Raw genomic sequence first — 18,981 nt, forward strand, 5'->3', positions numbered from 1 at the left:
TCAAATCATTTTATTTTATTTGCTCCTTAATTTGAGAAATAAATTAAAAATGTATTACGCACGTTCAACGCGAAACATCCAATTAACCGAAGTTATCCTAATTACAGTCAAAATACTTAATCAACAAAGAAGTCTTTTCCGTCACTCTATTTTCACGAATAATCCACAAGAGAAGATTAACGCCAATACCTGAAAAAAATGTAGTAATGTTATGATTAAATTTAAAGCTATTCAGAAGGTAACTCAGTGACTATTATTCACAAGATTCAAATTTGATCTATCATAATAATAAGTGGGGGTACTTTAATATTATTCTAATAAAGAGTAATAAATTAACCTTTTTTACTGATGATATTCATAAAAAAAATTATATCACACATCACATACCATAACCAAGGCTACAATAATAGCTACAGCGCCGACATACGCGGCGTCTTCGCGAAGCAAGTCGATGGTCTTGTTGAGACACCCGTCCATGTGCATAGTGGTCGGGTTTGGCGAATATTTGCAGTCCAGCCGCTGAAAAATAACATATTATTTTACAGAAACGGGGTAGTTTATTTTTTTATGTTTAGATACAGTTTTTCCATATAACACTGAATAGTTCTTGCAGGTATTAAAAAAAGGGGATTGAGATAACACTTATATTTTTGGACATAATATATTTTTCATAACAACATAATATTGCAGTCAGTTGCGAATTGTTTTCCAGGATGAACCATGTTATCAAATTTATACGTTACTAGTTAATATATAAAGATTTCGGAAAATCCTGAAAATACATGTACCTACATTTTGTAATGTACATGTATTTTCAGGATTCTCCGATATGATTGTTCATATTAACGCACCTTGCCCGGGTACAGCTCCTTACAGCAGCTCTCAGGAACGTTGCCGTTCCAGTCGTTATGGCTCTTGACACCACAGCACTGCAGATACGTCTGTGTGTCGTCCCACGCTTTGGTGTATTCGTGCTTCACTCCATAGTTGGGGATAGACGCGTGCATCTCCCGGTCCAGTGTTGAGAGAACCTTCTCCCGGAACACGAATAAAAGGATCCCGCCAACTAGCATTGCGACGAAGATTATGAATACCAGGATGTAATACTGAAAGCGAAAAATGATATTTGAGATTACCCATCACATTCAAAATTTAAACATAACTAAGTATAGCTTATATAAATGAGAATTTTTTAAAGAATAGAAAAAAGTCGATCTCGCGCCCACCTCGCTCGACGACTGTTGATGAATTTGTTTAAAATTCTTTAAAATTTATCATTTATGAGCATTTAAATGCTATAAAACTAAATATCAAACTAGTAGATAATTCTCATGAAAATATATTTAAAATGTATTAAACCTTATAAGACCTTATAATATTTCGTATCAATTACAAAAAAGAATTACCGTCAACAGCATGCACTTGACTTCCTTAGCGGCGCCGCAGCAGCCAAGGAAGGACAGCAGCATGATGGCGGCGCCCATGGCCACGACCACGACCACAGAAGCAATAAACATGTTATTGCTCATGAGCGTGCTCGAGAAAGACCGGGACGTCCAAATCCATGCTCCTATCGCTACTGCTAGCAGACCACCCAACTGGAAAATAATACTTTTAAGAGCCGATAACCTCGTTAATATCATTGAACGATTTTGGTCGAGATTCCGCAATTATTATGACAATCCCTAGATTGCCTTTATCTCAAGCTGTCCCTAAAATCATCTGTTTATTCACGTGCATACGTCAAGTAGTTTACGAAATGTTGCAATTAGTATAGAAATTTAAGAATATAAATAACTGCTGCTAATAACTTTATCTTCTCAATATTTCTATTAAAGTACAATATTGTTTGTGTATCTATTTTCAGAAATGCAAGTTTTAAAATAATAGCATGTAGCATTTGATGTAAAAAATAAGGCGTAAAAAAATATAAAATGCTTAACGCACATTGAGATGTATATGTATATAGGTATAATTAATAACAATAAAGTGATGGAAAGACTAGTTTCTACAAAAGGATTTGAAAAAAACTTGAAGGGTCTCAGTTCACTCTGGCTATCAAGTTGAGAACCTATTTAATATTCTTTGCAGCTTTATTGGTTTGTTTTCTTAATTAAACGTTTTTTAACCGAAAAAGAATGTGGCCGGTATATTTTTGATTCTTCTAGTTTCATCTTTGATTTTGATTTTATTTTATATGGCCACTGCTTTATAAGATTTTATAATAAAAAAAAGAAAAGATTTACTTACAAATGTGACAACATTAATGGCGACCAGGGAAACCTTCATACACCGGCCGCAGCTGTCCATCGCGCCGCTCATCGCCATCGCCACCCTAAATTACATTATTTGTATTGAACACTCAACATTAAACATATTCAACAAAGATTATCCTAACGATTATTACTAGTAATTATACCAAACGGATATAATTCATACAATAACTAATCCCATATGATAATAATTGTGAATTATTTCAAACCTAGGAATTTTTATAGCTTTGAATTTTTCATTTATTATGTAAAGTAAAATAATTACCGTTCATCATGAGGAGATATTTGATCTTCCATTTATAAATGAAATATTAAAGAATATAAGATACCAAAATTATTACGAACATCCTATAAACCAATAAAAACAAATATTGATCTAGTGAGCCGTGGTTTACCTCCAATGCCTTTCGGAATATTTTGTTTTTGATGCACCATGATTATGCGTTAATCTGGGTCTTATATTTAGAATCTTCTTCATCCCACTAAAATAATTAGCAGTGAAGATAATTCAATTTTATCAATTTTGATTTTCAAAAATGATTCTTGTAAAAAACATCTTTCTTTCAACACTCCATGTTAGTTTCGATTTATAAACTACTGTCATTGTATATAGAACTTTACCCCCTTTTAATTTATAATAAATTTAGTAACTACCCTGTACCCACATCACTTTTTTTGTTCGTGGTTTTTGTACTATTATCACAGCTATTATATACTATGTATTCATAAAGCAGATAATTGTGTAATATATGTTTGTATTATATCGAAATACTTGTTAAACAATCCATACTAATATTATAAATGCGAAAGTAACTCTGTCTGTCTGTCTGTCTGTTACTCAATTGCACGCCTAAACTACTCAACCAATTTGCATGAAATTTGGTATGGAGATATTTTGATACCCGAGAAAGGACATAGGCTAAGTACTTTTTATTGCGAAATATGTACCACGGGCGAAGCCGGGGCGGACCACTAGTATCTATATATATAGAAGAAACACATTAAAAAAAATGTCTGCCTTTTAGGTTTTTCTACTAATGAACCGATTATACTGCTACGGTGTAGATTATACACGAGTGGGATTTTGGTGAATAATTTGCTGATGTTTAATTATAATATACCTAGATGATAAATACATAAATGTACCTACTAGCTATCCGCCTGCAGCTTCGCCCTCGTCGTCAAAGGAAAACCCGCATAGTTCGCGTGTCCCTTATCAGGTCTCAAACTATCTTTGTGCCAAATTTCATCCAAATCGGTTCAGTAGTTAAGGTGTGAAGGAGAGCAGACACGAACAGAATTACTTTAGCATTTATAATATTAAATATTTATAATATTGAAAACATAAGGACGAATCTGAAAATAACATACCTACATGACCTACTCTAAAGAGTAATAGCACAGACTAATAATAATATACTACGGTAATAGTAATCAAATAGTAATAGACAAATGTAAGTACATCACATTAACATGTAATAACATAATTCCAGTTTATGCATACTTGCAATTTGACTCATACCTATCTCTCATCTCCGAGAAACTTAACCTTTTGTTTAACACGTATCACCGAGCTCACCCACGTGTTAGAATTAAAAACAATTAATGCCTAGATACAGCTACTAAGCATTAACATTATGTGTCCCCACAAAAGAGATTAGGTATATATTATGTTTAATTTTGGAACAATCTTGTTCCAAAATTTATAAAGTACGTACGTAAATAATAGAAAGCCATTTACTAAATTGTGTACTTAGCCACATGAGTAGAAAAACTAGCTCAATAATGGGGAATGGATTGGGTATCTAGTAAAGACCGTAATCGACACCATCACGCACATAAGTAGGTACCTATACTAGGCACCTAACGCAAAATGGAAGTCCCACATAAGCTACCTATACGATTACAAAACAATTTCTTATTGGAGTTCCGTCGCAGATCAAGTTATTGTTCCGTAACAGCAGCTCCTAGAGATAAAGATAAATATTATCTGACGGTTACTTTGTTGAATGAAAGCGCGGGAAACGGGAATTACTGCTTTTACCGCCAATATTTGTTTTACCTACTGAATGCTTGGTGTAGAATTTTTTTATGTACAATAAATAAATAAAAAAATTCCGAACAAAAAACCTTCTATATATATTCCCTAAATACATATACAGTCTCAGAACTTGAAGAAGTTTACGTACTGTGTGCTGAAAAGTTGTTATGCCTTTGGTCATCGTGTTTATATGGCATACAGTGACGTAAGTATGTATTGTGGTATGTAGGTTTAGTACAAGCATATAAGTATAGGTACAGTATTGCGCGGACGCATCACTCAAGGTGAGGGGTTTACACAAGGTCCACCTGATCCCTTCTCTCGCGTTAGATAAGTGAAAGTTGCATACAATTTGTAGCGTTACACTTCTTCAACACTTTCATTCAACACAAAATACTAACATCTATTACGGATAACGACATTCTTTAAAAACGCTAGCATAAACGATACAATAAACAAATAATCACCGTCAGAAATAGCGTCCACAATATAATGATCCAATACAGAATTTCACTTAATCATCACTTTACACGAATACTATAGCCTAAACACAAAACAAGCAAGTTCATTCAGTACGTGTAAAAAGCGTAGAAAGGTCAACTATGGTCGGTGATAACAATCCAACTGGTTTGTTTTACGAGTTCGGCACGCAACGCCCCACCAGCCTGTATGGGACAACCTTCGAATGCGATACACATACTTTAAAATTGTTTATAGAACTGCCTGGGGCTGTGCGCGGCTCCTTACGAACTACGTTACTACGCACTAGTACTGCAAATAGCATCGCAATTACTAATTAGTATAGGATACAATGTAGAGAAGTATTGCATCCATAATGATAATTATTCAGTAACTATATACTAAAAGCATTTAATGGCCAAAACATTAAATAGGCCATGGTCAAAATATAGGCTCTACCACGCCCATTTAACGATCGTAAGAACTTACGTTTTTACGATCACATCGCTTTTTCTATTTGCATAAATATATAATCATCATAATACAAAAAACGTGCAAAATGTAAATATTGACAATGCTTGCAAGATTAAAGAAAAGAGTAGATATTGGAGAAATTTAAAGAAATAATTAGGTAGAGTTCCTTACAAATTGCCACATGGTTTAATAAAACAAAGTCTATTGATGAAATTCTTTTTATTAGCTTTTGTTAATAAACTGTTACTTCAACATAAAATTAGTACAAATGTATAGAAAGCATATTTCATCCTACACATACAATGAGCTCTGCTTTACATCGGAAAATAATTGAGCTTTGGTTTACAGTAGAAACTTTAAAAGTAATCTTTACAAATAAGTAGATTTATTCGCTTTCACCACTCGTATAGGAGGCTCGTTATGTATAAATGTACTTGCATTAGAAATGCCAAGGTGTACGAGTAGAGATCGCTAGAAGCAATAAATAAATATATTCATTAGAGTAATAAACGTACAACCCGCACGTACACACTTATCCAGTACATGTGATTTCGCGTACGACATAATAATTTATACACTGAATAAAGTAAAAAACACTTCACTATATTCCGAAGTTAATCGAAAAATTAATATACACACTTTGCGCTAGAATACAACAAAATACACTTATATAAGCTAACACTACGACGACTGGTTATAGAATCAATTAATTAATGTATGAGTACACCTAATTAGATCTTATCTGATTAAAATTCATCACACGAGGTGAGCCTATAATGTGTAGCTTCCATATCAAATGCAAATCATTCAAATGTTACAGCTTTCTTTAACACATTAATCATTATTGTTAATCTACGTCGTATTACAAATTTAACTATGTTTGTGTTACCGATAATAATTAAGTTCGTTTATACACTTACACTTGACTATTTTTGACATAATTATTTGAACTTAAAAAAGAATTAAAAAAGCACGAGTCCCTCATTACATTGTTCCAGGAACATAATAATATATAATACCATATAATATACCAGAAGCAGAATTAATACACCCAGATAAACAAAGCAAAATAAACTGAAATTTAAAAATTTAACATTTCTTTATTCAACTTCTTTTAGAAGCGCTTTTATTATTCTACTAAACTGATAAATACGAGATAACTAGATAAATCTATCCATTATCACCATTCCACAAAACCATAACAATTTACATAGTTTTCAATGTCTAACACCAGTAACACCTAATGAGCAATAATTACATACAAATTCATTTTTCATCCAAATTAAAGGTAACACAAACATTATTCGCTTAATACTTTACTTACTCTTAACACATACATACACACATAAATGTTATAGTGCCATATTCAATGGTTTATCTGGTACAACATTAATATTAAATTGACATCGACATCACGTATAAAAAGCTTTAACGGAAGCTACACAATACCTACAATTTTGTTTCGAGTATGAAAATGAAACATGAAGTTTGCCGTAACTAAAGCATAGAAAGTTTAAAAAATTTTTGGAGGCGAACATTTAAGTTTTTAAATCGAGATTAAACTGAAATAGATTTTAAGTAATTTATAAAAAATTAAGAAACGCTACAGCAAACTTCTATTTCAACTCACAAGTCAATATCGCGCCAAAATTATGGACGCGCCTGAAATTTTAAGCAGTCTGATCCATTTAAGGCGCCCTTGTTCAAAATGTATGTTTCTAAATCATGGTTTTTGGATAGAAATCATCATATTTAAAATCCTAAAAAAATATATAGCACAGATAAACGTTTGATCTAGTGACTTTTTTGGATAAAAACACAATATTAAACATTTGACTCGATCAAAAAAAAATCAGAAGTAACATCGATTTTGAAAGCATAATCAGTTTTATGAGAATTAGGGGAACGCTATGTTTATGAAAATTTTACATTTCATTTACTAATCAGGTTTTACAGGGAAATTTTTGGATAGATTTATAATTTAGCCCTTATTTTTTTCTATATAAAATATAATACGTAAAATGCGACTCGCGCGCACCACGTCAGTGCCGCCAGAGTCCAGCCGGACGTCATCGAAGGAGGACCTGTGCTAGTTTTGCTCCCGACCACGTTGTAGTCGCCGCTCGCGTATTAGAACCGAGCGGCGAGTAAAACGGCGAGCACGTCACGGTATAAATAAATCAGTAGTTTGATTTTGTTAGTTATCCTAGGATTATTGTTGTAAATATAAATTAAGGACGCTGTCACAAATCTGCGTTACTCAGATTTAGGTATCTAACGACGTAACTTTGTTCGCGGCAATATCACGCTCACGTAAACATAGCGCATTCCATTTTAGAGACCATCTTCATACTTGATATTATTTTTAATTTTTGATATTATGTATTTTTATTGAAATTGATTCCAGAAGATTACTAGGAACTTTAAAAATTCATTTTGTTACTTTTATTAGTAGGTACGATCCTAATAAGTATGTTAGTATATTCAAACAACTTAAAAAAGTGTGACTATTTTACATCATTATTTCATTGAATAATAATCTATGAATTGTATACAATATCAAAGCTTTTTAAGAAATGTAGAATTATTATCATACATATGATGTTACCGGCACTGTATTAAATCCGGCATTGTATACAATTCTTAGTAAATGTATGTTATTCCGAAAAATAGTCGGAATGAAATAAATTATAGGTATTCGTCACATAACACATTACCTAGGATACTCTTAAATCTGAACTTTTCCTACGTAGCAAACACATTTGCAAGTGTGGGTAGTTTTTGGGGTAGCTATTAACCAATATGAGGTCAAAACTAAAATCCAAGATGGCGCCGACGAAAACTTTACATCTTTTCGTCATGGGTGTCATTTTCGAGGTTTTGGAGTAGCTCTTAACAAATATGAGGTCAAAACTAAAATCCAAGATGGCGCCGACGAAAATTTGACTTTTTTCGTGATGGGTGTCATTTTCATGGTTTTTGGGGTAGCTATTAACGAATATGAGGTTAAAACCAAAATCCAAGATGGCGCCGACGAAAATTTGACTTTTTTCGTGATGGGTGTCATTTTCATGGTTTTTGGGGTAGCTATTAACGAATATGAGGTTAAAACCAAAATCCAAGATGGCGCCGACGAAAATTTGACATCTTGTCGTCATAGGTGTAATTTTCTTAATAATAAAGAAGTAAACTAAAATAAAATAACAGATTTTCGTCGGCGCCATCTTGGATTTTATTTTTGACCTCATATTGGTTAATAGCTACCCCAAAAACCATGAAAATGACACCCATGACGAAAAGATGTAAAATTTTCGTCGGCGCCATCTTGGATTTTATTTTTGACCTCATATTGGTTAATAGCTACCCCAAAAACCATGAAAATGATACCCATGACGAAAAGATGTCAAACTTTCACCGGCGCCATCTTGGATTTTAGTTCTGACCTCATATTGCGTAATATCCACCCCAAAAATCATGAAAATGACACCCATCACGGAAAGATGTAAAATTTTCGTCGGCGCCATCTTGGATTTTATTTTTGACCTCATATTGGTTAATAGCTACCCCAAAAACCATGAAAATGACACCCATGACGAAAAGATGTAAAATTTTCGTCGGCGCCATCTTGGATTTTAGTTTTGACCTCATATTGGTTAATAGCTACCCCAAAAACCATGAAAATGACACCCATGACGAAAAGATGTAAAATTTTCGTCGGCGCCATCTTGGATTTTAGTTTTGACCTCATATTGGTTAATAGCTACCCCAAAAACCATGAAAATGACACCCATGACGAAAAGATGTCAAATTTTCACCGGCGCCATCTTGGATTTTGGTTTTAACCTCATATTCGTTAATAGCTACCCCAAAAACCATGAAAATGACACCCATGATGAAAAGATGTAAAATTTTCGTCGGCGCCATCTTGTATTTTATTTTTGACCTCATATTGGTTAATAGCTACCCCAAAAACCATGAAAATGACACCCATGACGAAAAGATGTAAAATTTTCGTCGGCGCCATCTTGGATTTTATTTTTGACCTCATATTGCGTAATATCCACCCCAAAAACCATGAAAATGACACCCATCACGGAAAGATGTAAAATTTTCGTCGGCGCCATCTTGGATTTTAGTTTTGACCTCATATTAGTTAATAGCTACCCCAAAAACCATGAAAATGACACCCATGATGAAAAGATGTAAAATTTTCGTCGGCGCCATCTTGGATTTTATTTTTGACCTCATATTGGTTAATAGCTACCCCAAAAACCATGCAAATGACACCCATGACGAAAAGATGGCAAATTTTCGTCGGCGCCATTTTGGATTTAAGTTTTGTCAAATTGCTTTACCCCACCAATCCGTTCAACAACCCATAAAAAAAGAGGATCTCAGTCAACATAATTTTTAAAACATAATTTTGAATTACAAATAACTGGAATATGAAACTTATACAGTTTACTCTTATAAAGTATCAAATATTTCAAATCACGAAAACGACAGTATACGCACAATAATCTTTTTCTAATTCGTTTTTATTTTTGGGACGAGGAGCGATACACCCGTCCTTCCAAGAGCGCTTCTGAGCGCGGTCTGACGACCCGCGAGAGCAAAATGTATGAAGAAATCGACAAGTATTTTTAATTTAGCTTATAATTGAAATAAAATTTTGATTTAGATACAAAAAAATTATCACAATCTATAAAGGACTATATATCCCTCAATAATTTATAGGTAAGAAGATACATTAGGCTTTTAATTTTCTTAAAAGTGTACCGGTTTAGACCCCATTTTTTTGCATTTTATGCGATCATTGTGCGGGGAAAATCGTATTTCAGTGACAATTTTGTATGACGTCGTACAATTTTTATAAGATGATCGTAGAACTGAATATATTATCTTTAAATTAAGATATTACTTTGTTCTCACGTGTAAGTGCTTTGAGTTAAAATTGTACCGTAAAATAGCGGTTTTTGTTAAAAAACTGTTATAGCACCCTTAACTTCTTATTCTATACTATTAAACGAACAATATTTGCATATTAATATATTTGTTTGTAAATACAGTGTGGAAATTTTCGATGGGCCCTGGGTGAAAGTACTAGAAATACTGGAGATAGCAAATTTCCTTTATTTTTAAAAAGAAATAGAACTGCATTCAAAGATTTTCAAAAATTCATTTTCTTCGACCGGGAATCGAAAGAACTATTAAAACCGCATCAAAATCCGTTGCGTAGTTTCAATGATTTAAGCGTACAAAGGGACATAGGGACAGTGAAAGCGACTTTGTTTTATACTATGTAGTGATTTAAAATTATGTTTTAAAAATTACCTTGCCTGAGATCCTCTTTTTTATGGGTTGTTGAATAGGAATAGCGGCAAAGTTTTGAAGTACTAGTAGAAAGACTATTATGATGTTGGTTGATCTGTATTCAATGAGTATGACAAATATTATTTTTATGAAACAACAATCCAAGATGGCGCCGACGAAAATTTGACTTTTTTCGTGATGGGTGTCATTTTCATGGTTTTTGGGGTAGCAATTAACGAATATGAGGTCAAAACTATAATCCAAGATGGCGCCGACGAAAATTTTACATCTTTTCGTCATGGGTGTCATTTTCATGGTTATTGGGGTAGCTATTAACCAATATGAGGTCAAAACTAAAATCCAAGATGGCGCCGACGAAAATTTTACATCTTTTCGTCATGGGTGTCATTTTCATGGTTCTTGGGGTAGCAATTAACGAATATGAGGTCAAAACTATAATCCAAGATGGCGCCGACGAAAATTTTACATCTTTTCGTCATGGGTGTCATTTTCATGGTTTTTGGGGTAGCTATTAACCAATATAAGGTCAAAACTAAAATCCAAGATGGCGCCGACGAAAATTTTACATCTTTTCGTCATGGGTGTCATTTTCATGGTTTTTGGGGTAGCTATTAACGAATATGAGGTCAAAACTATAATCCAAGATGGCGCCGACGAAAATTTTACATCTTTTCGTCATGGGTGTCATTTTCATGGGTTTTGGGGTAGCTATTAACCAATATGAGGTCAAAACTAAAATCCAAGATGGCGCCGACGAAAATTTTACATCTTTTCGTCATGGGTGTCATTTTCATGGTTATTGGGGTAGCTATTAACCAATATGAGGTCAAAACTAAAATTTTAGATGGCGCGGACGAAAACTTTACATCTTTTCGTCACGGGTGTCATTTTCAAGGTTTCTGAATTCTGCTCGAAAAATATGTAAACGGTTGTAATAAAAATATACCAAATTATCGACGGTAACATTGGGGATTTGTAATTAGCTGTCTCAAAAACCTTGAAAATGAAACTCATGCCGTAAAGATGTAAAATTTTCGTCGACACCATCTTGGATTTTAGTTTTGACCTAATATTGGTTAATAGCTACCCCAAAACCATGAAAATGACACCCGTGACGAAATTTTGTCAAATTTTCGTCGTCGCCATTTTGGATTTTAGATTTGACCTCATATTGATTAATAGCTACTCCAACTCTTTGAAAATGACACCCATGACGAAAACATTTCAAATTTTCGTCGGCGCCATCTTGGATTTTAGTTTTGACCTCATATTGGTTAATCGCTACCCCAAAAACCACCCACATTTGCTACTTAGGAAAAGTTCAGATTTAAAGATATCATAGGTAATGTGACGAATATAATTTATTTCATTCCGACCGTTTCTCGGAATAACATACATTTACTAAGAAGGGTTTAATATATTGCCGGTAACATAATATTATGATGTATGATAATAATTCATAATTCATAAAAAATTATTTTATACATTTCTTAAAAAGCTTCGATATTGTATACAATAATACAAATCATTAATTGATTATTATTCAAATTGTTGTAAAATAGTCACACTTTTTTAAGTTGGTTGAATACACTAACTTACTTATTACATACTTATATTCAATTATTATTTTGCCTTTTTTATTTGTTTTACTTTTAATTATTATTACCAATATTTTCAGAAGAAAATAAATTAATGTATCCAGAACGAGAGTTTCATTTTAAACTTTAAATGTATGTATAAAATAGACCAATAAACCAGAAGCGTTCTTTATTTTTAGATGATGTTGATTCTACAATAAAAATGTTCGATTCCATGATATTTTTATTTCTAAGAGCAAATAATTTTACGAGAAATTAACAATAAATTATCTTTTATATTGTTTCTATCGATTTGAATAATAAAATAAAATTTGAAAAAGGAATGTTTCCTTTCTGAAAAATTTGCTATCCCTAGTATTTCAAGTACTTTCCATTCAGGGCACATCGAAAATTTCCACACTGTATATATACAAACAAATATATAAATATGCAAATATTGCTCGTTTAATGGTATAGGATAAGTAATAAATTTATTTATCATCAACATTCCTACGATAGCAAATAAAATCGAACTACTGATTTATTTATACTGTGTCGTAATCGCCCGCTTTCTTAGGTCACCGGAGTTCATGTCGCGCCGGCTCCTGCGCAACGCGGGCGCGAGCCGTCTCAGTGCCTAAAATGCCTAAACTTTCAGTATAAGGGGCTCTTAATATTAGTTTTTAGTTCGTCCCAGCATTATTCCACTAGACTAGTAGTGAAGTTATTATCATACAAATTGTTACTATTTCGTTGGTTTAGTCTGTATAGCCTTGCTACCTTTGATGGAATTTCACTAATGATCAAATTACTTACCAAATCTTATTGGAAATAAATATGTGGACCGTGGACGAAAGGTCATCTTATTACATATTTTTGTATTAATTGTAGGGTAGGTTGTTGCATATTTTTTGTGTCGTTGACATTTAGCAAATTCGACCAAAGGTAGCAAGAGGAAAGGAACACGAACCAACTCGGAACTAAGGTTCCAGTCTTGTATCTATCTAAGCACATATCTCGTGTTTTTGCGAGAACTGACTCTCTATACATTTCATAACATATTGAGTTAAAATCCTGATCTTTTCTATTCTTTAGCTGTGTAAGGATCCGTACCCCAAAGGTAAATGGGAACCTTTTCATTTCCAATGACCAGCATTTAATGGTACACAATATATTCATTTTATTTCATTATGTGAAACTGGAAGACATCCAACATAGAATAATTCCACAAAGGAGTCCCATTAATTCGACTTGTATGAGCATTTATGAGAAAGACTTTTGTGAAATAACTTAAAAACGGAAACGGAAGTGTTTTGGAAGCTTTTTTTTTTTAAATAGCCACATTTTCGAGTAAATTAGTACATAAAAGGCTCTAACCGCATAGAAAGCTGCCAAACAGCACCGATTGATAGTAGTTTTAGAGACTGAATATTCATATCATTCAAAGCGTCATTTCTACACGGCCAGCAGTACACCACAAAAAAAATCAAAAATATCCAACTAAAAGTGGCTGAAATCCCAAGAGTCGTTCTCGAGCAAAACGTCGCGTTCATAGTTCCACGTCGCGACGAACATCGCAATGCGTTCTGGATCGTTCCAATAGTCGATCTGATGCCGGTCAATGTGCAGCGCTAGCGGGGCCAGCGGGTAGAGGGGCGCGAGGGGGGCCGGCGGGGGCGGGGGGGCGAGGGGGGTTGCTGGCGGTAGGGGGTTGAGGGGGGCGAGGGGGGGACATGGTGGTCAGCTGCTGGCGAGCGCGGGGTGTAGCGGGGGGGTGAGGGCGGCGGGGGCGCGGGCCCGCGGCGCCGCCCCGCGCCACTAGGGCCGCCGCGCGGGGAACACGCCGCGCGACGCGTAGCCGCCGGACGTCGCTAATGCACAAATGTTTATTGTTATAATGTGTGAGCCTCGTGTTCATGGTAAACAATTGATGGACAACAGCCGTTTAAAAATGTTGCTTCCAAATGTTAAAATTGTGATGCTCCACAGAAAATATTTCAATATGCATGGTCAACTGTGCAAAGTGCAGTGTTGAAAGCAGCATGTTGACACCAACTCGTCAATGAGTTAATTCAAATCTGTTGTTCAACAAATGTCTACCACGAATTAGTGCGGAAATTATATGTTGTAGCTTCGAAAATTATATGTTGTAATAAAGTTACTTTGAGTTTTTTTTACATGTATTTGTTCTAGTTTTTAATCTTGCAATATAATAGGACTTGAAATAATGACCTGATATTATATTATTTTGTGTAATTTCAAAATTGATTTCAATATATAAAAACTATTGCTGTTTCTATGCAACCTTATTTATATATATATTACCTTGATTTGGATAAGGCAAGCAGTTGGACTTGAGGACTTCTTCGTGATTACCATATGCACAAAATTTGACTACTACAGTATTGGCTGATATACCAGTTATCTCAGCTTCATAAAACTGCAAATAGAAAGAGATAATATAAAAAACGTAACACACTACACTAATACAAAGCTGATGCATAATATAAAAAGATAACTTACATTATTATCTTCCCAGTATAGTGCCAAGCACCGATCCCCAACTTTCCAATTAATATCAGCTACACCTAACATCGCACGGGCTTGTTCATTAACAGCTGCATTTTGAAACCCGAGCAATGAGCCAGGTAAGAACGGACCTCCCGTTCGCAATGTATTATACTCTTGTGGCCTTCCACCATAACCATATTGTCGACCATTGTAACCTCCTTGCATATTCGCCATATAATTAACATTTGGATACATAGCATTTTGAGGTGGTTGTTCCACATAACCATTGGGTTGCTGTCGACGCTGATATGACTGATCCTGATACTTTGGCACATCATTATTTCGCCTATATTGTTGGGAATCTTGCACATTCTGATTGTGATGATAAGGCTGTTTAGGATAAATTTGCTCTGGTGTTTGGTAATTGTGTGGAGAGGGTGTTTCTTCATTGGGACGCTGCTGATTTGACATAAGATTCATATTAGCCGTTGCTTCTACTAAATTGTCTATCCCTTGTATGTTATTATTTTGATAAGGTTGCTGGTTCTGTTGTTGCATTTTATTATCATTATTATAATTTCTATCATTTCTCCTATTATTGTATTGGTTATGGGGTTGATTGTTATATGAATTTTTATAGCCATATTGGTTGTTTGAGTGTTGTTTATTCATTTCCTCAAATTTCTTTTGGAATCTAGGTGGAGTCTCTACTTGTGTTTGATATTTCCTTTCTTCTCGGTGTGATGGATAGTTGTCGTTATAATGACCTCTGTTGTCTGATCGATGTCGTGTGCCGTCATGCCTTGTGCCTTGATTTCGAGGATTCTGGCGGGTATTATTTCTGTCTCTACTTCCATAATTTCTTTCGCGGTTTTCTTCATATGGAGCATTGTTTTCATTGCGGTTGTTTCTGTCACGTTGTCTATCTGGAACGTTAGGAAGTTTGTCCTCCAAAAAGTCAAAGAGGGACACCTTTCCAGAAGGTTTCACTGGTATAACATCCTCATCATTGTTATTATCTTTGTCTTTATTTCGCCCTTTTCGTTTTGGTGGTTCAGATTCTTTTGGCTTTTCTTTATTACGATTTTCTGAATTGTCTCGTTTTTGCAATATTCTAAGTGCTCGATCTACATTATTCTTAGTGTATTTTAAAGCATTTTCAGCCTGTTCTTCAGTAAATCCAGCATCAACAATCTTCTGTACATTTGCATCAAGTAATGGTTTTGTTCCACCTCCAAATACCTTAAAAAATAATTTCGAATTAATAAAAATATTTTAGAGTAGAAAAATGTGTGAAATAAAAATTTGAACTAAATTTCACCTTCTTTACACCAGATAACCTTTGTGCTTCAGCTATAGCTCCTTTTCTTTGAGCCTCAAACTCTGGGTTGTCTTGTTTAGCTGCTTCTTGTAGGCTTTTAAATTGTTTTTCCAATGGGTTAGCTTCTAACCTTTGACCAAATGGAATCCACGGTGGAGGACCAGCATCAACACCACCTACAAAAAAATAAATGAGATAAAAAAATACAGTAAAAGTTCTTTATTTGCGGGTAATAGGTTCCGTAAATGTGCCGCAAATAGTGAAACCGTGAATGAAGGAAGCGCGAATAAGGAGCTTTTACTGTATGTATTATAAACCATTGCAGGGCTAACCTCAAAAATACTAATAAACAATATTTACCTCTAGTATGTTTAGCAAGGCTTCTATTTAATTCCCATTTTTCAATCATATGAGATACCTTTCCTCCTAGGACTGTGATCACATTGGGAGACAACCAGATAACATTATGATATATTTCTAGACCTTCACATTTCAACAGTATTTTAGTGCCTGGTGGAGTATTTATTGTTAAATTAGGAATAGGATTTATTTCTAACGCAGCACATGTTGATTTGCCATCATGCAATATCAACTTCAACATGCGAGGAGCAGATGTTGATTCTTCATTAGCTTTAGGAGCAGATACATTCCTAACTTTCTGTATCTGAATTACAATAGGGCTCTCTAATTTGGATGGATCTTTTAAAAAATCTTCAGGGAAAGCTGCCTCGCCTATATCCCTTAAATCGTACTGCAAATGAAAACATTAATAAATTAGCTTATAGCTGGCTTTATTTCCAGCTCTTATATATGAATATGAATCTCGAAACACTCACATCTAATGCTTTTTTACTTAGAAGCTGTACATCCTGTATTTTCCCATTTTCACTGATAGTGTCCACACCTTCGTCACTCAGGTACCTGTAAGAATCACGAATTTGTTAAAATTGTGAAGTCCAATTGGTGTATCATTCATTGCTAGATTCTACTCACCAGCCCAGCTCTTTGAGACTTTCTTTGAGCGACATACTGAGATTTGCATTTAAATTTGATGATAAAATTTTTGGATATCACTGAAAAAGCGGCTGCAGATACCTAGCCAGGGAATGTATTTCACAGCTAACTAGAATCCACTTATTAATGATTCCAGATCACTTCCAGATGTCGATCTCAATTTAACCAATTTGTCAAACTTAACCTGAGTACAGATAAACAATGATATTTCTAAAATATAATATGTATTACAAAGTTTTATTGAAAAAAAACTAATTTTTGTTTTTATTTTTCCACATAATTAAGATTTATTATATAAAAAAAAATCATAAATTGAACATAAACACTTCCGAAAAATGTTTGTGGGTATTGTGTCTTGGTTTTAATTTTTTAAATAGTATAGGTCAATGACCTATACTATTTAAAAAATTAAAATATCAGATAATTGAATATTCAATATTCTAATTACGATCATTATTTATATTTTAGCGATAATTACGAAAATTTATTTAAAAATTACTTAATGATCTAAGACGGGAATATTATGATTTCTTGATTTGACATCGGTATGGACCCTCCACAGGGGGCCTACCGCCACCTTTAGAATAACATGATACTATGGGTACATTTTGTCGAGTTCCTAAAATAATCTTACTATAATTGGAACCGGGAGCTTTTAAAACATAGCACTGGCTTTTTATTTCGAAAATTTATATGGCAACACTCAGTGTTGGCACCTTAGCCCTTTTCGGGCTAGAATTAGCTCTTTTTCGGGAATTCAACCCGTCTTTTAACTTTTTGGCCCCAAAAGGGTAATCTAGCCCCATGGACCCTAAAAAAGACGGACGGATTAGGACCTACACATTGAGTGAAGCCTAGTATAGGTAAACCAGAATCTGATGGCAATTAGGGAAATCAAAATTTTGAGTGTGCAACCCTAGGGAAAATGGACTGAACGATCTTGATACTGCTTATTTTTTAGTTTGTTCTCAATATCATTAGTCACATTACATAAGTGGACAATACTGTACTTAATAATGAGATATCCACTTAATATTATGTAGGTACATACTTTCATGTATAATATACATATTATTGCTTTTATACAGGTAATACATATTATTATTTACACATACCTATATTTGTATGTTCATTATCATTATGCCATGTGAAAATGTCGATGTTATATCGATAGAAAACTAGACTGCTTATAATTTTTTATAAAATAAAATAAAAATAAAATAAAACTATGTTTATTTTCGTAAGTATTAACAGATACACACATTAACTTGTAAAACTAAATTGACTTGGACAGCTTGGACTTGATGAATAGCCGTATTGGAAACTCCTGTAATAAGTTTTCATAAAATTATATTCCAATCAACAAACAATATTATAGTTAAGTACCTACATATAATATTTTTTAATTGAAAGTATCAAAGCGGGTAAGTCCAATTTACCAATAAAATCTTCTGAATTGAAAATTGTGATGTGTTTGACCCTTCTTCATCAAATATTTTTCTATAAACATTATAAACAACACCTCTTGCTTGTGATCACAGCGGCTTTTTCGACATTTTCGAAGATTTTTTAGGCAAAATCCAAAAAATTATTTATCAACTGCAAAAAAGACAAATAATTTGACAACCAATTTGATAGTTGTCAAATAAGTTGCCACATGAAAATCTTTTATTTCTTAAATATAAATATGCCATCAGATTCTGGTAGACCTATAATGGCGGCGACACATCAATGTGTGTGTGTGCCAGATTGATTGCCAGATGCAGTGAAATTACCCCACATTTTAGTACTTTTCTTTTTCAATTTGTTCTACAGTTTATGTGTATTACTGTTGTTAACTAAAAGAACATAAAACTGTTATTTAAACTTATATAATCGGCAATGTGAATGAATGATTGATTAAATTGAATGTATCGCAGAAAAAGGTAATTAATTGGCTGTTATTTTTTATAAATATGGGTGTTATATAACGGTTTA

General features: G+C 33.9%; 2 protein-coding genes across 3 annotated transcripts; both read right to left on the reverse strand.

Moving 5' to 3' along the window:
- On the reverse strand, positions 1–4,951 carry LOC149482073 (leukocyte surface antigen CD53-like). Of its 2 annotated transcripts, none has more exons than XM_089703783.1 (6): positions 4,782–4,951; positions 2,251–2,335; positions 1,407–1,598; positions 852–1,106; positions 388–519; positions 1–189 (listed from the first exon to the last, which is right to left on the reverse strand). In XM_089703783.1, exons 2-6 carry the CDS (start codon positions 2,326–2,328, stop codon positions 142–144), a joined length of 705 nt encoding a protein of 234 aa, XP_089559909.1. In that variant the 5' UTR covers positions 2,329–2,335; positions 4,782–4,951; the 3' UTR covers positions 1–141. The 2 variants fall into 2 exon arrangements, with proteins under 2 accessions (XP_089559909.1, XP_089559908.1); XM_089703782.1 differs by lacking the exon at positions 4,782–4,951 and adding an exon at positions 2,669–2,864.
- Positions 4,952–12,831: 7,880 nt separating this feature from the next.
- LOC149482074 (tudor domain-containing protein 3-like) lies at positions 12,832–17,160 on the reverse strand. The gene is made up of 7 exons (XM_089703962.1): positions 16,984–17,160; positions 16,827–16,911; positions 16,351–16,741; positions 15,991–16,166; positions 14,682–15,911; positions 14,484–14,598; positions 12,832–14,029 (listed from the first exon to the last, which is right to left on the reverse strand). Exons 1-7 carry the CDS (start codon positions 17,016–17,018, stop codon positions 13,977–13,979), a joined length of 2,085 nt encoding a protein of 694 aa, XP_089560088.1. The 5' UTR covers positions 17,019–17,160; the 3' UTR covers positions 12,832–13,976.
- Between the last annotated feature and the right edge of the window lie 1,821 nt (positions 17,161–18,981).

Source organism: Colias philodice, chromosome 15 (genome assembly GCF_061535455.1).
Source record: "Colias philodice isolate Cphi_HAF_F1 chromosome 15, ilColPhil1 Martin Lab GWU primary, whole genome shotgun sequence".
NCBI lineage: Eukaryota > Metazoa > Arthropoda > Insecta > Lepidoptera > Pieridae > Colias > Colias philodice.